The sequence below is a fragment of the Microplitis demolitor genome, chromosome 7 (genome assembly GCF_026212275.2).
Source record: "Microplitis demolitor isolate Queensland-Clemson2020A chromosome 7, iyMicDemo2.1a, whole genome shotgun sequence".
Taxonomy (NCBI): Eukaryota; Metazoa; Arthropoda; class Insecta; order Hymenoptera; family Braconidae; genus Microplitis; species Microplitis demolitor.
This window is the reverse complement of record NC_068551.1, coordinates 2,111,363-2,134,990: the sequence shown is the minus strand read 5'-3', so window position 1 is coordinate 2,134,990 and position 23,628 is coordinate 2,111,363. Positions and strand designations below refer to the sequence as shown.

The following is a 23,628-nucleotide window of genomic DNA, read 5'->3' as shown; positions in this document are numbered from 1 at the left end:
TCTTCAGTGCGATAAATATGATCTGGAGTTTCTTTAGTGACTATCGATACTTTCTGGATCACTCTGTTGGCAGATGAGTTTTTATTAGGAGCCGCTTTGATTTCTATTGACTCCATTGATGGAAAAGACATGGTTATTATTTCTTCTTTGGAAACTTTGGACCGGTGCTCTACTTTCCGAGATGCCGGAGTCGTATTGTCTTCAGTGGACTTTCTAGTCGCTCTGGAACTTGTTGACGTTGATGTTGATGCTGGTGTAGACGTAGGCGGTGACGTGATTCGAGACCTACGTAAATATTTTTGAGGCACTGAGTTTTTTACTGGACTGGTAAGACGTCGGGCAAAAGGATTTTTATCTGGAGTGGTTTTAATTTTTTTTGAACTCGATTGAGATTTGACCTGGTCGAATTTGAGGCCGTCAGTCTTTGGCGACGACGGTCGTCTGAATCGTGGACTTACTGTGTAAACGGGAGCAAAAGTCGTTGTGAGAATTAGAGGAGTTGTAGGTGGAACTTGAGTGACGAATTCTCTTGACGTCGCTGGAATTTGTGGTGTTGATGTCGTTGACAAATCAATTTCTAGTGTTTCGTTCTTCGGATTTTCGTCTATTGGTTCTTTGAATTTAAGTTTAGATTTGGGACGATACCCAGAGTCATATTTGTAGCCATGATTTTTATCGGGCCAATTTTTCTTCTTTTTCAAACCTCCGTATTTCCGTGGAACGGAGTAATGATTCCGTGGATAAATTTTTTGGATATGCGTGACACTTTCTGATGGACTCCATTCAAACCCATGTTTAGGTCTTTTTCTTGCTCGCTCTCTTCTCATTCTTTCGCGACGCTCCCATGGAAACTCATGCCTTTTTATTATTTTTTCATACTTCCGTGACTCTTCAGACGCGTCTTCCTCGTCTTCATGCCACGGGAAGACGTACCTAGACTTTGATTTTTTTTCTTCAGATTCTTCAGACTCATCATATTTAGCTCTGCTTCTAGACTCTAGAGACTCAAAAGACGGGTGATAGAACGCAGGTTTATTAATTCTCGGGCCCAAGTCCGAGTACTTTGGGTCATAGTAACTTTCAAAAGACGAAAAAGGCCGAGAACTGAATCTTTCAAACTCTTTTTCATTGTCAGATACTTCAGCATAATTTTTTTCTTCATCATCATGTGGTTCGGATTCTTCTGATGCTTCTTCTGATTTAGATTCTTCAGAACTTCTTACATACTCTCCCTCTTCTTCTTCTTCATCATCATCATCATCTTCTTCTTCTTCTCCTTCTCCTTCATCAGCTTCAATATTTTCTTTCTCACTACTCCCTTCATATTCTTCTTCAGTTTCTTCATCATCGCCCACTTCTTCATCTTCTACTTCTTCATTTTCCGTGTTTTCATTTGCCGCAGGATGAAAAATTTCCGTTTCACTTTCGTCTTGAAAAGATGTCAAATTTTGAACTGGATTTTCCTGAACTTCTTCATGAACATCATAGCGATCGTCTAATTCTTTATCTTTTTTGTTAATTTCTTCAACATTCCTTAGAGTTTCTTCTTTTACCGGCTGGACTTGAACAAATTTTTGCACCGGGGTGTATCTGGGTTCATTTCTTTTAGTCTCAGCGCCAGATTCTGCAAACTTCCCAAACTTCATTGCACCCCTAGACCTAGAATTTTTTGAATTATCCAAAGTGCGCCCAATTATTTCAGGGGCTTGTCTAATCTCAGCATTGCTCACTTGCCCAGTGGATTTTATTCTTCGAGAATCAAATACTCCAGCAGCAATATCAACATTTTCTGCATCAAGTTGTGACTCACTGGCAGCTAAATCTGCTTGTGAGTCAGTAAAGTATCCAAGATCTCGTTTGTGAACACGAACGGTTTTAAAATAGCCGACGACTTTGCCAGAACCCGTTCCAGGAAACGGTTTGGTCATCGGCCGAGTTCGATAACTGACTTTGTTAGTTCGGTAATTCATGAGTTTCGGATGAGGACGCATTCGCGGTTGCTTGTTAACCGGAATTATGACGTCACGAGAACTGGAATTTATTCGAATTTGATCTTTTTCTTTGCTCGACTGGAACCGATTTCTGTGATTTGGTTTCGAAGGCGGGCGCGAAGTTGACACGACATGAATCCCTCTGTACATCGTAGCCAAATTTTTAATGGTCCCCATAACGTCATCATAAACTTCCCGTTGATACGGAGAGACTGTCGGCGATGGAGTACGTTGTCGCTTTCGATATCTCTTCGCATGATTGCTCCACTCTGAATTTTCCGGTTGGTTCAACTCGTGATCATTTTTTCTATCTTCAAGATTCCTGCTTTCTATCGGCCGTAGATCGATTATCGTCGGGGCATTGGACACTCTACGGATTGAATTGTCTTGATAGTCAGCATAACTTTCAAACTTCGATTTCAATAACCCAGGGTCCAACTCATCTGGCATTTTCGGGCTCTCTACTTGTTTTTCTGAAAATAATGGATTGTCCAGAGGCTCTTTGTCGAAGTATTTATTTTTCAAACACAAAAGTTTGTCACCGAGACCCCTTAGCCGCGGAAGATTCATCTGAGGGCCGGCTTCGGAAACTGGTTCCTCTCGCTCAGGAACACCGTCCGATAAATTAGGCTCAATGTCCTCGCAATCCATATACCTGTCTCGTGAATCATAAAACTCTAAGCCTCCTAAAGTCTTCTTGGGCACTTGATGAGGATTGATGACGTACTTTAATGCCGAGGCATGAATTATCTTATTATAAAACGGATACTTCTTAGTATTTACTTCTCTTCTTTCCTCCGATGCATTTCCTCTACTGGTTTTATTATCGGGTCCATTATTCTGACCAACCACTTCCGTAAAATTGAATTCCGGTACTTCGACTTCAACTTCCACTTCATCATTTTTCTCTTCCTTTTCATTCTTACCATTGTCTTCTGAGCTTTCAATCAATTTAGATCCTTCTTCCTCATCTGAGTTCTCCCCATCCTCAGTTTCGATTTCATCTTCGGGGAACCGTTTACTCAATTCTTGATCAACAACTTGATCAACAAAAATCGGCGCACTATCAAGTAGAACTCGATCGCTGCGTTTTTCTCTACCGATAAAAAGTTTATTAGAATTGAGTCTATTATTGAAGAAACCTTTCACATCTTTAAGAGATACTTTCTCGTCACCTTTTCGATTAGTTGTCACAAAATAACGCGGTCTTTTACCCACAGTTGTTTTTACATCAAACCGTAACGTCGATTGATGACTCTTAAATACTCGAGGCCGCGGATCGTGCTGCGGTTGAGTACTTCCATTTCTCCTGTGATTATTGTAATACTCGGCGTATTCACTCTGACTGATTGGCGACGGCGGAAGTATTTTTGTCATAGATAATAGTTTATTATTCATTTCTCCAGCAGTTAGCCGATGATATCGCGATTGCTTCTCAAGCTGCGGTAGCTGTTTATGTCTATATTTTCTCAGATAACGGTACCCAGGAACCGGAGCCATCAAAGTGGGAATCGATGTCTTTGCTGCCTTTTCTTCCAGCCCACTTTCCTGCGTCACGCTCGGGTTGCTCGGACTACTGTTGTACGAATCCTTAAAAAAACTATCGTACGTGACCTGTCCTAATAATCGAATCGGTGGCGGTTTGAGACCCGTGTAATTTCCATAAGTCTGCTTACTAACTGGCGGCTGGGCACTTCTTGTAGCATGCTTCGAATATTTGTAATCAAATTTCTTCTTGGGGTTGGAATTCTTGGTATTGTTCAATTTCGGGAGATTTCGGACCATTACGAGATAAGCCTTCCTGGGCTTAGGCGTAGGCTTAGGTGTAGTTTTTTCTGCTTGATCTACTCTATTGTCTTGATACTCTTCTGAATTGTCATCCTCGGAAATTCTGTCAGATCCTTTTCTATCGGCCCGATGTTCTGCAGGTTCTTCATTGGACTCGTACATTTGCTCGACTCCTCGTCGCTTCCATGTTTCATAAATCTGCGATAGTGTTGGATAGTGACCGTAAGTTTTGTCTGATCTCGAAGCTCTTGGTCTTTGCAAAACTTCATACTCTGGTTTAGGTTCCAAAGTGTCGTACTCCGATTTCGTCGTATCAGGAATTTTATATCCCGGTTCAACTATTACTAAATCATGATATTTTGGCGTCACCGTGGTGTAGATACTGCCGACATACGACTCAAGACTTGCAGCAGTCACTGGCTGATCGGCAGTAGTTTTAGAAGTAGTTTCTTTCAACTCATCCGAATCTGAGTCCTCGTAATCTTCATCAGACTTTTCATACTCTTCCTCATCGTAATCACTCGAGTCATTCAATTCCCTTAAATTTTCTGGAACTTCAGTTTCCGCTCCTTTGGCAGCTTCTTCGCCCTCTCTTTCAATATCTCTTTCCAGCAACTCAATCCCATTTTCCACAATCAATCTAGGGCTGATTCCATTCTCTCCCAATGAATGCTTCCTTGGGTACATAATTTGGTCATATTTTCTCCTATTGCGTCGGTTATTGTAATCCCTAAACTTATCAGCATGTCTTAATTTAGATTTTCCAGATTCTTGTCCCAAATCGTAACCATTTTTCAGTTTCTCTTCACTATTTCGACCTTCCTCATCATCTTCATCACTATCTTCCGCACTAGGAGTCTTACTAGCCTTCGCCAGCTTGTTTTTTTTGTCATTCTCATAACTCTCATCGAAATCCGCGTCGCGAATATGTCCAGCATGGTCATAGGCAGCATCTTCGAAGCCTTCTTCGGTATAAAAAGTGTTTACTTTTCTGTTCGTCACAACTTCTTTGAGTCTTCCAGCTTCTTCTCGTTCCTGGTCAGTCTTAGCTTCCGCCAGAGCTTCTTCCCGCGGCAAATGTTTCACAGAACTAGATCTTCTGACCTGAGAGTACGATCTCTGGGGGATGAATTCAAATTTCTTGCCGCTGTTTTCCAGTGGCTTCACCCAATTGCCCGGTATATATTTAGGTTCCGGTGGATTTTCGTGTTCGCTATAAGGAACCACGTGATCTGGCGGTTCATTTTTGCGTTGGTTGTAATCTTGAGACACTTTTATAGATAAGTAACAGTGGAAATTGTCATTTATAACGAGATAAAGTAACAGGCAACGTAACATGGTTCACTAATTGATCACAACATTTTATTAACTTATTTATTTATTTAGTAAGAAATTTAGTAGACGGTCTTTATACTTTGACAACAAATTTCACAATGATCGGTTTATTTTATAAATATCTGTTCACAATATCTGTTCCGTTACAAAGCGAAATCGTTTGTGGTTTCTAATCATCGTGAATCGAGCTGCTGTCACGGACTGAGCGCGCGACAACTCATTCCCAATTTATATTTTATAGACAATAAATCTTGTCTTTGTTAGACAAAGTGGTAGGGACGACCACCGGTTTGTTTATTTTTATTTTTACTTATAATAGATGTCATAAAAACTAATAGAGATTACTCCTGTAATTCACGGTATTATGAATTAGAAAATATTTCGCATAATTTTGGTTTGGTAAAAAAAAAATTAATATAAGGAAATATTAAAATCAGTTAATTTGATTATGATTGTAAGATAAGTAAATAAATAATTTTATATTTTTATTTAGAAGATTGACTTTTTACGGGGACTTTATCAACCATCACGGAATTGTTCTACGAATTTTAGAAGAAAGTTTGATACGGCTGGAAGAATTTTTATGCTGGATAGTTCAAGTATTTTAGTTATTGATCTTTTGGAAAAGTTCATTGGAGTAAAAGAAATTATTTATTAATTAATATTTTCTGCAATTAATATTAATTGTGCGTAGATTATTCATACTTTCTATTGGTTACGAAACCTAAGTAAGAATAATTTGTAATTAGTTTGAAATTTTTAATATTTTGGCCGTGTCAAAAATAAATTTTTCAAGTTTGACAAAAAGTTACGGCACTAGTTTGATAAAATGTCTTTAGAAGTCAGATTTATTTGAAAAATTTAAAAATGACGGGCTCAAAATACAGAAGTCCACGAATGACACTTCCTTGTTGCGCTTGCGCAATAACTGGAAACTGTTTTATTTGCTTGAGAACTGACCTGAGAACAAAAAGACTGCTATCGGATGAAAGGTCAAGTAAAAAATTCCACCATAGACTTAAAAAAGAATTGCCAAGTTGTTTGGACAAAAGTAATTTAGTCAAAAAAGCTAAATTTGACTGAAATCATGCGGAAGACGTAGAATTTTATCAGAAAAGGCTGAAACTTGATTGAAGACGTCGAAATGTTGTTATTCTTAATAAACTTTCCTGCGTTTCCTGCATTTTTGAGCTCAAAAACCGCGGGAAGTTTCATAGCTGCCCCAAGAATGGATTTCAAATTTTTCAAAACTGTGATTTTAGTAAAATTGACATTTGTCTTAATTAATTTCATTCCTGCTCTGATCTCTCCTTTGAATAATCAAACCAAAAATTCATTTACAAAATTATATTTTCAGTATAAAAAAGATAAATAAATGTTTACATATATTTATAAATAAAAAATTAACAATCAATAAATCAACAATCTTTATACATGATCAATTAATTATTAAATTATAATACTAAAGGGTTGATTGACGTTAATTAAAAATCAGGTCCTCAGGTAACTTATTCAGACAATAAAAATAATAAATATATCTATATATCTATATATAAAAATATAACTATAATTATGATTACAACTATAGACCAATCATGGGCTTCCATGAATCGCCATCGCCATTGGGGGTCAACTCAATGGAAGATTTCTGCGTAGATGAAGGCTCGGGTGATTTGAGCATCGAAGCTTTTGGTTCAAAGAACTCGAGAATCGGGTGGTAGTTGTAATTAACTCGTCTGTTTGGTTCCTCGTAGTCTTCTTCGAATTCTCCGTTGTTCAGTCTCGTACTTTGATCGGTTTCCTGATCGAAGGCTTGTTCAAACCAGTTGTTGAGGTTCGTATTCGAGGATCCTTCTTCGAGATCAGAGGACTCTCTTCTAAATGGCCGGTTCGGTCGACCCGGTCGCTTGCTGCTTTTCATTGGCCCTTTGTACCCCGGAGCTCGGGTATTGGGCGCATGTTGCTGAGGCAGTTTATCAAATGGCCGGGTTGCTGACGTCGTTGGTTTCTTTGGCCGCGGTCGGGGTAAAACGAAACTCGGGTGGTTTGAACTGCTGGCATCCAATGGCTTTGACCCAACTAAAATTTGAAAATTTATATTTTTTTTCATTTCTTTCATTTTTTGTACAGAATTTTGGATTACCGTAATTACTGTCGTATGTTGAAGGCAGCTTAGACAAATAACTCGAAGGTCTGTCAAAACCTTTGGAGTGATCGGTAGAAAATTCAGCGCCAGGGAAAATTTCTGTTCCGGGTAATGAAGGATCTTTTTGCACTGGAGGATACAAGTCTGCGTAGCCGTGGACATGACAGCTGCAGCAAGAAGGAATTTTGAAAATGTCGATATGGAGACCAATGTCGTTGTCCCACGTCAGTAGACGGTGGTAATTGTAAACTTGGACGCAAGATGAACGGTAGTTGTCTGATATAAATGAACAACTTGATTTAGGTTTTCTGAAAAAACATTTTTTACATCAATGTATTAGCTGATTTTTTTTTTTTTTTTTTTTTTTGAATACTTACGAGCATTTTTCTAAGCGTAAAGTTTGAGTATGATCGCCGGTATTTATTATGTATTTCCAAACACCAGAAGCTGCTCGAGCTAATTGAGGTCGTGCATAAATTACTTGTGATGGACAAGTAAAACCTTCTTCGACATTATTATCAATAGGTAATGAGTAATCAGATCTTCTGTAAGCAATTATTTTAAATCAATCAACAATTTTTATAAAAATTCAATTAAAGATTTTTTCTATTGGTCTGAATTATAAAAAAAAAATATTTGAAAAAATTGCACGTACAGTTTTTTAAATTTCCTACATGTGCATATTTTTAGTTTTTCTGGTTACCGTAATTTGAATAAAAGATTACATAAAATAAAATTAACAAATTCAAATATTGCAACAGATCCTGGACTGTTTTTTTGTCTCAAATAAAACCAACAAATTTTTACAAACAATCGTCCTTGACGATATTAAAATAATTAGAAAGCCTGACGTTCATCGACAATACTTAATATCGAGTGAGTTAATGAGTTATTTAATCTATCAATTTACCTCTTGATCTCATTATTCTCATACCGCTCGTGTCTAGTTTCCACTGGGAATATCTCAGCTTCGACGTCGTCGTATCTATCCTCTCGCTGGATGTTGTAATCCTTCAGCAAGTGGTCAACCATATCTCTATTTCCTCGCAAACTTCTCAATATCGCTTCTCTAATTTAAAAAAAAAAAAATAAAAAAAGTAAATAAATAAATCACTTAATTTATTTCTTACAATTCTCATCAATAATAATTACAATTATTTATGTAATACTTACTGAGGATAATTGAGAGTTTTCAAACAAACAGTTTTGCCAAAGAAAGTGCACTCAGTAGTTGTCGGCTCACGTCTACTGTCACTCGGTTTACGTGTCGGTCGTTTTGATCCTCTCATTGGTTCTGCATTCAAAAAATTAATTTATGACTAATTAATTATACTGTCAAAAATCCAGTGAATGGATTTTATTTCAATCCGAATTTGACTTCGGTCCGGAGTAAAAAAAAAAATAAACCCGCATTCGGAGTAATTTTTATCATATATTTATTATATATCCACAAATATATCCTTAAAACTCTAAAACATTCCATGTAATTTTCTTCAAAAAATTTCCCAAAATTCCCTCCATCTGAATTTAACCCGCGTTCACTCCGAAAATTTTATACAGTATAATTTATTTATTTATTAAATTTAATAATAAAAAATATAATACCTGGGTAAACATTTCTGCGATTACTATTCGGTGGTCTACGAATTATTTGAGGCCTATAGAAAGGATGCCGACGATTACCGACTCTTGAATGTCTTAACTCCATTGCCTGTAAATAACAACAATAAATAAGTAAATTGAATAAATTAAATGCTAAAAAAAACAATTTATACATATAAATTTATATATATATATATATATATATATATACATATATATGATGAAATACAATATTTCTCATACTTGCAATGACTTAATTTAATTTTCTCTAGTCATGCACTAATTAAGCTTTAGATTCAGCTCTTACTCTTTTATTGTGGAGTATAAAATAATAATAAATATATATATATATATATATATATATACAATATATATAAAGGAATGAAATAAAACCCACGCACGAATCGCAATAATTATTTGTAGATGATAACTCTGTTAGCAAAAACGGATGAAAACTTTCTAAGCTATTTAAAACAAGAGTTTTGACACTAGTCATTAGTAAAAGTAGGCAATTATATGCTTGTACTTGAATCGAGTAGCTGAGCTGTAGCTTTATAATTTACCCGTATAAATATTATTAGATGTATACAATTTCCATTCGAAAGTCTATACTTTATCATATAGATACAAGGATACTTTTTTTTAGTTGAGTTGTTTTGTTTTTTATCATTTTCATAATTAGATCATCAGTACCTCTGGTAAGGCTTCGGGCAACTCTTCATGCTCGATTGAGTCCTTTTCAGACGAAATTGCTTCTGCATCCGGTTCCGATCCCGATCCCGATGATACTGACAGCTCTCTAGCGTTCTCGCGACTGATTACTTCTTCATTTGAAATACTTGAATTTTTTAATATCTCTATTGATTTTTCTGTTGAGGAAATCTAAAAAAAAAATTAATTATTTTCATTAAAAAAAAAAAGACTGAAAAAATAATTTTTCTACACACTTTTCAAAATTTTTATAGAAAATTAAAATTTACGAGCCCGATGAGAAAACAAAGAAAAATTCTGTTTTTCTCAGAAATTCTATAGGAACTCTGCAGAAATTTTATGTCAAATTTTTAATTACGGGCCTAAGATAAAAAAAAAAACGAATTTTTCATTTTTCTATGAAATTTTGTAGAAAGTACATGGAAAAAAATAGAGACTGCAATAGGACGCAGTCCTATAGGAGCAACAGGACAAAATACTGTTGCAGTGACAGGATTTTTATGTTATAGTCGCAGGACACATCTTGTAGGAGCGACAGAACAAAATCCTGTAGGAGCGTCAGGATAAAATTTGAATTTTTCTTTCAAAATTTGAATTTTTTTTCATACTTAAAAATTCTACAGGAATTAATCCTGTTGCTGCAGCAGGATTTTTTCTGTTGCTCCCACAGGACTGCGTCCAGCTGCAGCGTGTATTTTTTTCATGTACAGGAATTCAATAAAAAATTTTCATGGGCCTAAATACGAAAACCAAATTTTCTACACATCTTAAAAATTCTATAGAAAATCAGGACTTCCAGGCCGTCAAAAAAAAAAAATTGTTCCTATGACTGCTTTCTATTTAAAAAAAACAAATTAAACAAAAACTATAATTATTTCTAACTTTAAAAAAAATTTTAATAATTTCCTCTATTAATTAGTAATTATTCCTAATTACTTACCGTTTTATTATCAACAATTAATGATGTTGATATTTTTGTTTCACTGAGTGATTTAATTGCCGTTTCATTACTTTTATTATCAGCTTTTGCTAAAGAGAAAACCAGGACCACCTGTAAAAAAATTTCACATTAGAATTTTCTCGCATGTTTATTTATATGTTGATTTAACAGCGTACTTGAACTTGACAAAAAATAAACAAAATTAAGTGAAATCAATCGAGATTGCCAACAACTTTCGTCGCATTTATGATCGAAAGTGAATGGCAATTATACAATTTTTTAAAAATTAATTACTCAACATCCAAACCCACTATATAAACAATTAAAAATATATACATATATATATATACATATATAATAAATAATTAACACCCACAATGTCCACAGTGACCTACAATAATTTCACTGTCTGTCATAAACTTGATGGTTTACGAATCAGTGGGTCACTGACACTATTCCTAATTAATATTCCAAATTATCAGTAATCACATATATATTCACCATATACATATATATTTATTAATATTAAAAAACAATAAAATCAGTCTTACCAGAATCGTCGATTTAAATTTCATGTTTAGTTTAAAATTCCTCAGATTTAAATTTAAATTTGAATAAACAGTCGGCGCACTCGCTCACTGGGTTATAAAATTAACAATTAAAAATATATAAATATATTATAAATACATCAGAGCAGAAAAGATAAGCCCGCGTACTGAACAACTCGCAGAGGAATCATGAGCGTGGCGTTGATACTGAGCAGCTACCAGAGAGTACCGTCTTCTCTCTCTCAGCTCGTTAGTTTTACTACTCTGGGTACAGGTTTTGTTACTCTTACCTGCCTCTCGTCTTAACTTTTTTTTTTTTAGGTCAAAAATCACCGGACACATGAAGTGAAGCTGAGTCCAAGGAGTGGGACAGTCAATAGTTTGAATCGAATTTTTATAAATCTTTTTTATTTACTGAGAGAAAACACTCGTGTTTGCTATTGAGAAAAGTCATTGATGTGAAGGTAGATGAAGAGGATAAAGATGAAGATGAGGATGAGGATGACTTTGATGATAATGAGTAATGACAATTAAATTGATGATAGAGAGAGCGTGGAATTTAAAAAGGGCATGAATACTAAAGGAAAATTGTTTGGATCATACACTAAATGTCTAATTATAATCTCTCCTTCTATGCTATTCATATATATATATATATATTGAGGTATGTATATATGTTGAGTTAATCCTACTACATCGCATTAGCCATGACCGAGAAAGCTGATACGAGTCTGTTGGCTAAGAGGAAGTCGGTCATCGACATCCAGAGGAGAATAAAACCGTTCTGATTCTTGCTGTCATAAAATAAACAAAGAAATATTTATGTTTTTGTATATATATATATATATATGAATTTTTTTTAACTGGAACGATGTCAGTAAGAAGGTATTTGCATATGAAAAGTTTGAGCTCGACTTAAATTTGGCTGGTTAATTAGCGGGAATGTTTGAATTGAGGATAATTTTTATGGGATTTTCTTTCGGATTACAAACTTTCATTTAAAAGTTGGGAGTATAAATGACCAGATGTAAAGCAGAGAATTTGTGGTCTGACTTTTCAGGTCTTTGGTAACTGAGGATTGCGGAGTTTTAATGTCAAAGTAAACTCTCCTTCGGAGTGAATTTTACTCCAAGGGCATTCAAAAATAGTCATCTGCTCTGCATTCATTTCCGGATTTAATTCGAAAATTTTTTACACTAGAGCACGTGGAGTAAAAAAAATTTGGAATATTGTCATAGAAAAGTTGTTTGCAAGGATGCAAGTACATGGGTAGAAAAAATTTCAGGGGTGACTACGTCAGATGGGGAAGGATTGGGGCGGCTTCTGTATGATGGAAATTTTCCTGCAGATTTACTCCTGGGGAATAAATATCCCACAATATAGTTTTTTGTTCCTTATAGTGACTTCCAGTAAAAGTAAACCTCGAAAAGTTCCAGGAAATTTTTTTCAATTTCGGTCTGATTCCAGTTTCTATGAAAAATCTTTTCAATTGACCAACGAATTACTGACCTTTTGGTGAAATAAAGTAATCAATGTCTTCTTCTAAGATTTTACAAAAAATTTTCGTAAATTATCTACAGTTTCTATACTTTTTTTTACCAGAGTACTCACGGCCATTTAAAATCTATTTTCAAACCACTTGATAATAGACTTTTTAGGCCAAGTAAATAAATTTGTATGACACAATTTGTCTTACAAAATCAAAGACTCTTAAGTTTGATGAACTAACCGATATTGTCCAGTGTAAACTCAGTGGCAGTAACTCAGAGAAATCAATGATCTCGAAAAAAGCTGTGAGCGATAAATAGTAGACAGTTTTATGGATCCATTGGTTGGCTTTATACAGATCTTATTCATTGTACGTACTTGTCTCTTTATTCTACGGAGTATCAGGATAAGAGCAGCCGTTCGGTTGTACCAACAATCCACAATCCACAACCCATTGAACATTCTCTGGCATCGCGGTAGGTACAGGGGTGGTACAAGGCTGCCAGAGCTTAGTTATACCTCACTGGAGAATGCAATGGAACACTCGTGATACAACGAGATCCTCGTGGGCCTTCACGGCCTACCAAAGCGATTTAATACAAGTGAGGGAGTTTACGAGTAGCGCAAGAAGATAACCGAGGACACGTTTTCTGCGTGAACTCGACAGTCAGGGAACTGGGGAAGTCGGGAATGCAGTCGCGTGTTTAACAATCCTTAAAATCTTATGCATTGTCAAGCGTTTACTGATAACTCATCAATTTTTTTATTTTACTCCCCAACAATGATAAAAAAAATAAAAGTTGCTATCAGTTTAAAAATCTAAAGAGAAAAATTAAATTTAAAAATTAATTTGCTTCTGACTTTGAGTAATCGCGTTTGTCTTTGCTCACAAGTTTGCAGTGAAAGCAAGAGAGTTGAGAATCTGTTGACATACTTCGTGATCAGATGTCTATTATTTGATAAAACATAAAACATAAATATGAATATTTAAAAATCGCGGCGCCGGATTCCCAACGCGATCAATCGGTTAATTAAAAGTCCAGCGGATCATTGAGTAAATAAATAGTAACCAGTGATTGTAATAATCGATTTGCGAACTAGAGGCCAGAGTACACGTGCCCGTGCCTGGATCTGCAATTTGTTCAGCCGGCTGATTAAATTGGCGCACACGGAATACACGCGCTTGCCAGCTAAGGATCTCTGATTCTGTACCACTGGCTCCTTAATTAATTTAATTAGCGCGGGCGTTCCGAGGCGAGAGATTGCAATCCTACTTGCTGCTCTTGTAGACTTGACTCCAGACTCGCTTACTTATATCTATCTAAGATTCTTCTTTCTTATATTTTTATTCTATTTAAAAGTTTACTATGGCGCTAGCCTTGACTTCACTAAACATTTATTTGGTCAATGACTCGGATTTTAATTTATCAATTACTTATTATCTAGACAGTTTTTTATAATTAAATATTAAATAATTAAAAAATATAATTGGATGCGCATGTGGATTTTGTAAAAATGATTTAATCATTTAAATTTATTTAAATTTTCGTTACAATGAAAATTTATATCGAGTTTTACAATAAAAAGTTATTAAGTAAATACTTATATAAAGTATCAGCTGACGAACCTGGAGATTTAATCGAGTATCGAATCTTTTGATTGTTTATAATTTTAAAAACAAAATTATTTAATAATATAATATATAAATTTATAGAAATAAACGAATTAAAATTAATTATCACACAAATGTGCTCGTCTCAATAAAATAAATTCGATAAGCCGATCTCAACTCCAGCCCGTCAAAAGACTAGAATGATTAGAAGTAACCTTAGGTTTATACACACGTTAAATATAAAACTTATATATATATATATTTATATAAATTTGTAGAGAATTTATTTTAAAATTGCTTGCATTTTTTTTGTATTTTTGATTTGCGACTCGGAGCCGCGTATCGTATTTACAGTAAAAGACAGTCGTAAAAAAATGGAAGACGTCTTTGTATGAATTTATTAATTAATAAGTAGATAAAAATAATTATTGATAATTGACGGATGTTAATTTAAGCCGAATCCTTTTTTTGTACCTCGTCAGCCTCAATTTTTAAAAAATTAGTGTCTTTGATGGCGTAGAAATCACTAGCCTAATATTTTTTTTTTTTTTTTTTAAATTAATTTAGTAGGTAATTTTTAAATACCACGCACTGCACTTTTGATTAATTAGTCTGTGCATTCTGACGCGTAACTTTCAAGATCGACGTAGTGTCCATTCATGTTGTCTTCAAGAAGTTGGGCCAGATCGCGCCTGAGTAACTGAAACTCTGGACGTCGGTCGGGGTCAGCATGCCAACATCTCGCAATTACCCTGAAGAGTTCGCTGCGACAGTGCGATGGTCGTTCGAGCCGGTAACCATCTTGTACATTTCGCATAACCTCTCTAGCAGCCATGTCTGGATAGGGCGTCGAGCCTTTATAAAAATATCAATAATTAGTTCAATAATAATTTTATACACTCAATAGTCAAGTCTGCAAAAAAATGGGCTTTTTTCCCGCGACTTTACTATTGATGAATTCCATAATTTTTCACGAATGCGCATGCGCAGTAAGAACTTAATTCTAGAAAAATGGTAAGAGAACAGATCATTCTTTTACGGACAACTATAGTTAGGTCTGCAAAAAAATGGACTTTGCCCCTACTACATGACTATGAAGTCCATGATTTTGCACTGGCGCGCATGCGCAGTAAAGATAATTGTAGAAAAATGCCGGGAAAAAAGCCCATTTTTTTGGAGACTGAAATTACGTTTTTACTGTTGAGTATAAACTTACCAAGAGTTACTATTTCCCACATGAGAATTCCAAAACTCCATACATCGGTTTTAGTTGTAAATAACGAATAAATCAATGACTCGGGAGCCATCCATCTGATTGGCAGAGCATTTCTTCCATGTCGTGTTTCAATGCATTCGCCATCTTCATTTGCGAACCTCGACATCCCAAAGTCTGCTATTTTGCATAATTTATTGTGATCTACCAGGACATTACGTGCCGCTAAATCCCTGTGTATTATCTGTAATAATAAATCATCATTAACATTAAAAAACATTTATAAATAAATAAATATGTTAATAAATTATCATAAATTAAAAACAATTCGTTACTGATAAAAAAACAAATATACATATATATGTATATTTATATTTTTTTCTATACCTAATAAAAATAAACACGTTAATTGATATCATTAGTCATGTCACGAGTGATGATAATTTATTTTTATTTATTCAAATTTTTTATGTACCGACTTCGTCTTGTTAATCGCGTCAAGTGGGTTCGCAAAAATTCGTGTTTGATTAAAAAAAAAAAAAAAAACGGTAATTGAGAAAATTGTTATCTCCAATGTCGCTGAAAACTGATCCCGGGTATTGTATGCTAATGAACGTTAGCTATCCGTAGATGTAACAAACGATTAACGATCTTCAAGAGGTAAATTAACTCCGTAGTAATGAAAGCCAAAGAAGAAATGTGTTGTTTGTGCAATAATAAATATGACCATAATTTTTTTTTAATTATTGGCAAAATTATGACGAGGAACTTTATCGTTAGACGTTAGACGGGTAATCGTTGTAATACGGTTGTAAATGTCGGTACACGGAGAAAATGAGTCTCGAAAATATATCATATTATTTAATATATTTTAGCAAAAAATACTAATGCACATTAATAATGCATTTTTTTAACTATTTATTACTACATGGAAAAAGAGCAGTGGGAAAATTAGTTTTCAGTGCAAAAACATGTGTTCGTATAAAAAACTTTAAATATACATATACTCTGTACTGTAATAATTGAAAATACTTCTTATAATAAAGTATCAAAATTATGGATACCAAATTTTTAAAATTTTAATGTATTTTTGGTTGAATGAAACTTTTTTATGCATGGAACCCTATTAAGGTCTGAAAAAAGTATTTATATGAAACTGTAATAATTACTACGTCTTAAAAAAAATATATAATTTCGAGGAATTGCTAATATATGAAACTGTAGCTTCACTATTTTTTTTTCGTGTAAATGTACAGTAAAAATAAAAAAATGTTAATTATTACTGTATTGCGTTACTAATTTCCCAAGAGTGTATCATTTTTATTAGAAATCGTTTTGGAGACTTATATTAAAGCTCAAAATTAAAAAGAAAATTTGGAAAGCCAAAAGGGTATATAATTAAAGTTGCGCCCTTTAGGCTTTCAAATTTTTTTTTTTAAATTTTGAATTCTAAAATAAATCTACAAATGATTATAAACCCTTTTGACTTTAAGAAGCTCCTTAAAGCCAGAAGGATGAATAAAAATATATGTCCCTTGGAAATTAGTAACGCGATATAGTCAGCTTTGTTAATCCAGTTTATATTTATTAGCATAAAGTAAAAGACCTAGTACCCGATCAGGGAACTTGTACCCGATTAGGAAACTACACTGTGAAAAATTCCCACTAAATTTTACTATGGGTGCATTGTAACCCCGGACCATAAGAAAACTGATACAAAATTTACAATTGTGCCAATGTAAACGTATGCGCATAGGTCCCAATTGTGTCGTCTGCGCATACTGTTTACTATGGGATACTTGTAAATTTTGTACCAGTTTCCTTATGGTCTGGGGTTACAATACGCCCATAGTAAAATTTAATGGAAAATTTTCAGTGTATTTAATCACTCATGTATTTAGTACAATTTAGTAAATATAGATATACAAATATAAGAATGATCAAGTACTAGTTGCCTGATCAGGTACTGAGTCTCTTATCTTAATTAAATAATAAAAATGCCTGAATATATAAATTAAAATTAAATTTTCAAAATAGTCAAAATTACAAGATTCCAATACACTGTGAAAAATTTCCATTAAATTTTACTATGGGTGCATTGTAACCCCGGACCATAAGAAAACTGGTACAAAATTTACAAGTATCCCATAGTAAACAGTATGCGCAGACGACACAATTGGGACCTATGCGCATACGTTTACGTTGGCACAATTGTAAATTTTGTATCAGTTTTCTTATGGTCCGGGGTTACAATGCACCCATAGTAAAATTTAATGGGAATTTTTCACAGTGTAGCGTTTTAGAATTTCCTATGAATTCACTAAAAAAAATTCATATTTTTTATTAAAGTTCACTATATTTTTGTTTGTGAAGAGGAAGTTTAAACATTAAACATAAAATGGTTAATCGGTTGTAATACGCTTGTAAATGTCGGGACTAATTTGTCGATGGGCTCAACTATTTCCCATAGAGAGTTCGCTAAATGAGAAACGTTAAGCATATCTTAACAGTTAACATATTTAAATATCTTAAAGCACGTAATGTATGTAACATCCTTATTACTTTCTGTTTAATTTATCGTCTTAATATGCAATACGTTATTAAATGTGTTGGTAAGACCAGTGAATTAAATATGCGGCTGTAAAAATTTAAATTGCTTATCAAATATGTATACATATATACTCACATACATATATATATTTGTATAGATTGAGGAAACAAAATTTTCTGCTTTAGTTTATAGTGCAGACATAACGTACGCAGTTGCGAAAAATTCATTGCTACAAGCAATAGAGAACAACATTCCCGAGGAAGATCGTCCAATTACATATATCCATAAATGCGAATGCCTTCGCTACTTCCAATTAAAGTTAATCGAACTCTAAGAAGTATATATTTATATACAGTATTTGTCTTTCTATTTATTATTCTTATTCTTCATCTTTCTTTTATTTCTTTTTCTTTTTTTTTCTTATTAATTTTTTATCATATTATATATCTATATATATGTGTATATATATTTACATTATTCCTGTCAATGACATGATCAATTAAAAATAATAAATACAATCTATTGTACTACGGTAAATTACATTGTCATTGATAATTTAAAAAACTTGACTTAATCTTGGGCTTCATTGATACCGATAGTGACCTTGATATTGAAACCGGACAGATTTTAACGATCGACTTTTTTGCAGATCGACTTTTTTTTACCGAACCCTTTTTGTTTTATTAAAACTTTAATAAATTACTTTCTCCTGTTACTCTTACTCTTAATATTTGATAGCGATCGAGTTAAAAAAAAAAAAAAAAAAAAAAAAAAAAAAAAAAAAAAAAAAGAACCGGTATCGAGTTTTAAAATCTTTCGTCACGAGCGAACGATTTTATTGAGAATAATATAGAGTTAAAAAATATATAAACGCATTGAAGAATGATATAAAGCTGATAATTATATATTTGCGTTACCTTTTTAGATGCGAGGTATTCCATGCCCCGAGCGACGCAGTATCCAAACACCGTGAGGTCTCGGGAGGTCAATGCTGCTGAATCTTCGCTAAAGTTATAAAAATCTTGTCTTGTCCGATGGTCCCGTAAGTACGCCAGCAATTTCCCATACATTACGTACTCGAGAATTAGGTAGTGCGGTTCTGTTAAATAAATAAATAAATAAATAAATTTTCATTATTTAATATCCATATTTACAATAATAATAAAATCATTCATATGAATAATTTTATGCGCTGAGTAATCAGATTTACGTAGCCTTCAATGATGTTTGTTTATTTAAAAACAAAGGATATTTTATATAATTGAATAAACTTATGCATCGTCAATATTTGTCAATGCAAAGACGTAAGTTGATAAAACAATATTTGAATTACTCTTTTTTTGAAAAATTTTTTTTTACTACTTTATCCTGCTACCCCATGAAAAAAAATTATAAAAAAAAATATATTTTTCATATATGTTTTTTATAATTTTTATGTACTCTGACATATTAAAAATATATAGAATATATACAAAAATCGGCCAAAAGTTAACTATTTAAAATATATTTTTTATGTATATTTAATATATTTTTTTTTATATTTTAAAAAATTTTTTTCATGGGGAAATTTGGTTGATTTCACTTTGAATTTTTCCTACACTGTAAAAAATTAGCGGGTAAATTTGAATTTGAGTAAAATCAAGATTACTCCGTTGAAAAAAAAAACTCCCTATTTACTCTGTATGCAGAGTAATATTTCAAAAAACTCCGGAACGAGTGAAGTGAATTTGAATTTAAATAAAATTCGTATTTACTCCGAATTACCCCAATTTTTTACAGTAAAAATTTTTGATTTTTAAACAACAATGACCACAATTTTTTTTTATTTATCACAGATTGTCACGAGATTATTTACTGCTCAAGGAAGAGTTTATATGCAAAGCAACAAATAATAAATAACAATATTATGATAAATAAATAAATAAAATAAAGATGTATAAACTAACAAGTTTGTTTTAATGCCGGCGATATGTCAGGTATAAAAAGTATACTTGCTGTCGCGTATGCAAAGCCAAAGCAATTCTGTGAATAATATTGAGACGGGTGAAGCTTATCGCGTATATTTTAACGTAGAAATTAACTGTGTATACTTAATGTGCGATTACACATGAATTAAGACGCAAATCGCGATAAATGAACGCGTTTAAAAAATATTTAAAATTTTTTTGTTATCGCGCTGGGATTTAAATAATTAATAGATTTTTTTAAAATTAAATGCCGGGTAATTTGTCTAGAGATTTAGGAGACTAAATGGCAAACGTCATTTTTTTTTTATTCAGGAGGTCAATGGTCTGAAATAAAATTTAAAATAATAAATTTAATGAAACGTAAATAAAACAACACGTTACGTTCAAATTATTGTTTTTTTTTTTTTTTAATATATTTTTAAACTTCGGAGAATTTAATGGTACGATAACAGTTATCGCAAGAAATCGTGACTGGTAATGACTAAAAAAGTTTATGAGTAAAAAAAAAAAGAGTTAAATTATTTTAAAAAATCCATCAAACTGTCAGACATTAGTCTTGTAAAGTTGCGAACTATCAACTGCACTCACGAATTATCTCCAATAACTCGGTGGTACCGTCACTCAGAACTTGCGTCAAAAGATATTTCATGTGACCAATAAATTCCTCATGCTTTGTTCTCTTTTATTATTTTACCACAGTCGTAAAAACATATTTTTACACTACGCCATTTTTTTTTTTTTTTAAGTTAAATTAATATTTAGACTGTAAATTTATTTGGGCGGACGTTAACTTTTGGTGGTCAAACAAAACTATTGTGCATTCGGTTGAACTTTAGCTTTAACTTTGGTCTGAGGTTTTGTATTTTAAAAATGAAATAAAATAAATGACGGTATGAATCTTCAGTCGCATCCTTGAGCGCGAGGGCATTCGCGCTATTTAGGACCTAAATATTTTAAGATTTTTTAATTTGAATGGGCGGTTAGCTCTTTAAATTTTAAATAAATCATATTTATTGTTACTTATTTAGAGCCAGGATTTTTCACTTAATTTAAAAATAACAATTAATAATTAATGGTGTCGAATTTTTGATATTACGACGAGAATATTGGTCGTATAAAAAAATTTTTGAAATAAAACTTGTTCGAAATTCAATTTTACAAAAAAAATGTCTCTTGTAATTTTTTCTTAGGACTAATAAGAAAGCCGTAATTTCAAAATTAAGATTTTGATAATTAACAAAAATTTGAATCATTCATTATGAATCTTAATTTTGGAATTACAGCGAAACTATTGGTCGCATAAAAAAATCATAAGAGACATTTTTTTTAGAAAATTAAATTTCCTACAACTTTTGTTTGAAAACTTTTTTTGTAAGACCAATATTTTCGCCGTAATATCCAACATTCGAATCATGCATTTCAAAATTAAGTTAAAAATCTTGTCTCTACTTATTATTTATTGACAAAAATAAATTTGCGCTCTCGATACTTCAGACTAGAACCCTTGCGATCTATCAAATAGAATAAAATAAAATAGTGTACTATAAATAAACGGCAAGTGTTGAAATAGCAGGTGTTCGTGACACAGACTAGCTCGGCCGTGAATATCACGTGAAAAATAAACTAAACAAATGATAATTCCAAGTGTCTCCTGTCGGATCACGCGAGACGGTGATGGAGTTAATGGCTGCATTGTGAGAAATAATATGAGAGAAGATCTCTCACGGACAAGCAAATTATGTGGATATGGAAATGTGTTCAAGAAAATAATGTACGCAGATACGTAATATGCCGCGTACATATTTTTTTCCTTTTATGCATCAATTTTTATCATCCTCTTCTGTAATATATATTTCTGTCGGCTTTTTTAGATCGTATGCGAGTGTCATTGATTCAACCTTAGGAAAAATAATCGCCATCGCATCAATCAACTGGGGAAATAATTTTCTTAACGTCAATCAATCTCGCGATTGCAATAATAACTAATAGCGATTAAATCTTAAAAAAACGTAAGTAATATTTAAAGTGACTCGGAGTTTAATTGCGATGACTCATAGAATCAACGTAACGAAAAGTTTAATTCGAAATTTACCTTCTTCAGTGCAACAGCCCAGCAGAGTGACAACATTGGGATGATTCCCCAGCTGCTGCATGATCTCTAGCTCTCTTACGAGGTCTTCTTTTTCCCGAGCGGAGGCTCCTTCTTTGACAGTCTTGACGGCAACCAACCTGGTGGTTCCCTTGTGACCGGTCAAGTCATCGGCCTCAGCTTTCCAGACCTGTCCAAAGTTACCCTGTCCCAGAACTGTTTGAAGCCGTAGTTTATCACGCGGGAACTCCCATCGCGACTCCTGTTTCGCTGGAGGCGCCGGTTTCTCGGCTTCATGACACTAAGGATAAGTAATAAATAAATATTTTAAAATATATAAATAAGATAAAATTAAGTAACAGAGAGAATAAATAATATATTTTATTATAAATATATTTTTCACTTTCACTTGTAAGACCGTTTGTCTCTTGCTCATTCAACTCACGAGATGCTGTATCCTCGGCAATTTCGTTATCGCTTTTTCGATCGAGGTCTTGAAGTCCCCATTCTCGAGATTCAGCGCATCCTTCCTGCAGCTTATCTCTGATGATGTGTCAGACTCCTCCAGCACCTGTACATATACAAATATAACCAATTTCAGTACAATACGTCACCAACTATTTACTTTATATATATATTTTTTTTTTTTATTGTAAATATATGTGTGTATATATATTTATGGTAAATTATTTTAAATATTGGTATTATTCTGCTTTGAATCATCGAACAAATTACTGGTTATTTATTTTTATATAATATTTTTTTTTTATGAGAGATTGAATTATGGGCTTATGTAATTTAGAATCGAGGATTGTTATGGACAATTATTGTTATCCATCAGTTTGATTGGCAATCTTCGGTGAGTTAATTGCTTTCCGCAGTACGTAAATTAAAATTAAAAATAGAAATAAATATAAAAAATGACGGTTTTATTGAAAATATCGACAAGAAGCAAATAAATTACGTGTCGTTCTTAAAAATCATCTCACTAGTTATTTTTTTTTTATATACATATATATATATATGTAGAAAAAAATTTTTTTCTTGCCCCAAGAAAATTTTTGTCTTCAATTCATAATTCAAAAATTTTCGGATTGCTTTTTATAACGAATCAATTACAAAAATAAAAAAACTAAAAATATGCACTTGTAGAGAATTAAAAAATCTATAAGTGCAATTTTTGAAAATATTTTTTTTTTTGTAATTTGTTGGTTTGGAAATAATCAAAAGATTATTAGACGTCAGCTAACTGTGAGTCTGAATGTAGCTGACAGTAATAAATTTAAAAATAAATTATTTAAACGGAAATCGAATAAAATTAAAAAAATGCACATTTGTAAAATTTAAAAATCAGTATGTGCATTTTTTTTATTTTTATATTTTTAATTATTTTATTCATTTATTTGTAGTTTTTCTTATGACCAACAAGAATTTTTGATCTTAAGAAATTCTTTTCTTCTGTATATATTTTTACATACATATATATAGATATATAAGGAAAAAATTAGTTGGATGGAGCTTTCAAGTCATAAACAAAAGCATCGGCGATATGGTGTTGGTACAGTCGTAAATAAAAAAACGGCTGTCCATTATTCCCGAATCACCTTGAACTCTGTTTTAAATGACACTGCAGATTTTAGCACACTA

At 33.0% G+C, this 23,628-nt stretch overlaps 2 protein-coding genes across 3 annotated transcripts in view; both read right to left on the bottom strand.

The window, feature by feature from the left end:
• Positions 1 to 6,582: 6,582 nt before the first annotated feature.
• Positions 6,583 to 11,286, bottom strand: LOC103571024 (neurotrophin 1). Of its 2 annotated transcripts, none has more exons than XM_008548991.1 (9): positions 11,065 to 11,286; positions 10,514 to 10,624; positions 9,556 to 9,744; positions 8,866 to 8,971; positions 8,434 to 8,554; positions 8,171 to 8,329; positions 7,638 to 7,805; positions 7,258 to 7,568; positions 6,583 to 7,193 (listed from the first exon to the last, which is right to left on the bottom strand). In XM_008548991.1, the coding sequence occupies exons 1-9, from the start codon at positions 11,086 to 11,088 to the stop codon at positions 6,697 to 6,699; spliced, it is 1,686 nt and encodes a 561-aa protein (XP_008547213.1). In that variant the 5' UTR covers positions 11,089 to 11,286; the 3' UTR covers positions 6,583 to 6,696. The 2 variants fall into 2 exon arrangements, with proteins under 2 accessions (XP_008547213.1, XP_053596596.1); XM_053740621.1 differs by having other exon boundaries at positions 7,638 to 7,802.
• Positions 11,287 to 14,061: 2,775 nt separating this feature from the next.
• The window catches only part of LOC103571023 (serine-rich adhesin for platelets), an 81,186-nt gene continuing 71,619 nt past the window's right edge, over positions 14,062 to 23,628 (bottom strand). Inside the window, exons 3-7 of the mRNA XM_008548990.2 lie at positions 22,427 to 22,552; positions 21,985 to 22,282; positions 18,843 to 19,024; positions 15,378 to 15,618; positions 14,062 to 15,016 (exon numbers count right to left, since the gene is read on the bottom strand). Coding sequence (XP_008547212.1) covers positions 14,769 to 15,016; positions 15,378 to 15,618; positions 18,843 to 19,024; positions 21,985 to 22,282; positions 22,427 to 22,552 — 1,095 coding nt within the window. The 3' untranslated portion in view covers positions 14,062 to 14,768. The remainder of the gene's footprint in view (positions 15,017 to 15,377; positions 15,619 to 18,842; positions 19,025 to 21,984; positions 22,283 to 22,426; positions 22,553 to 23,628) is intronic.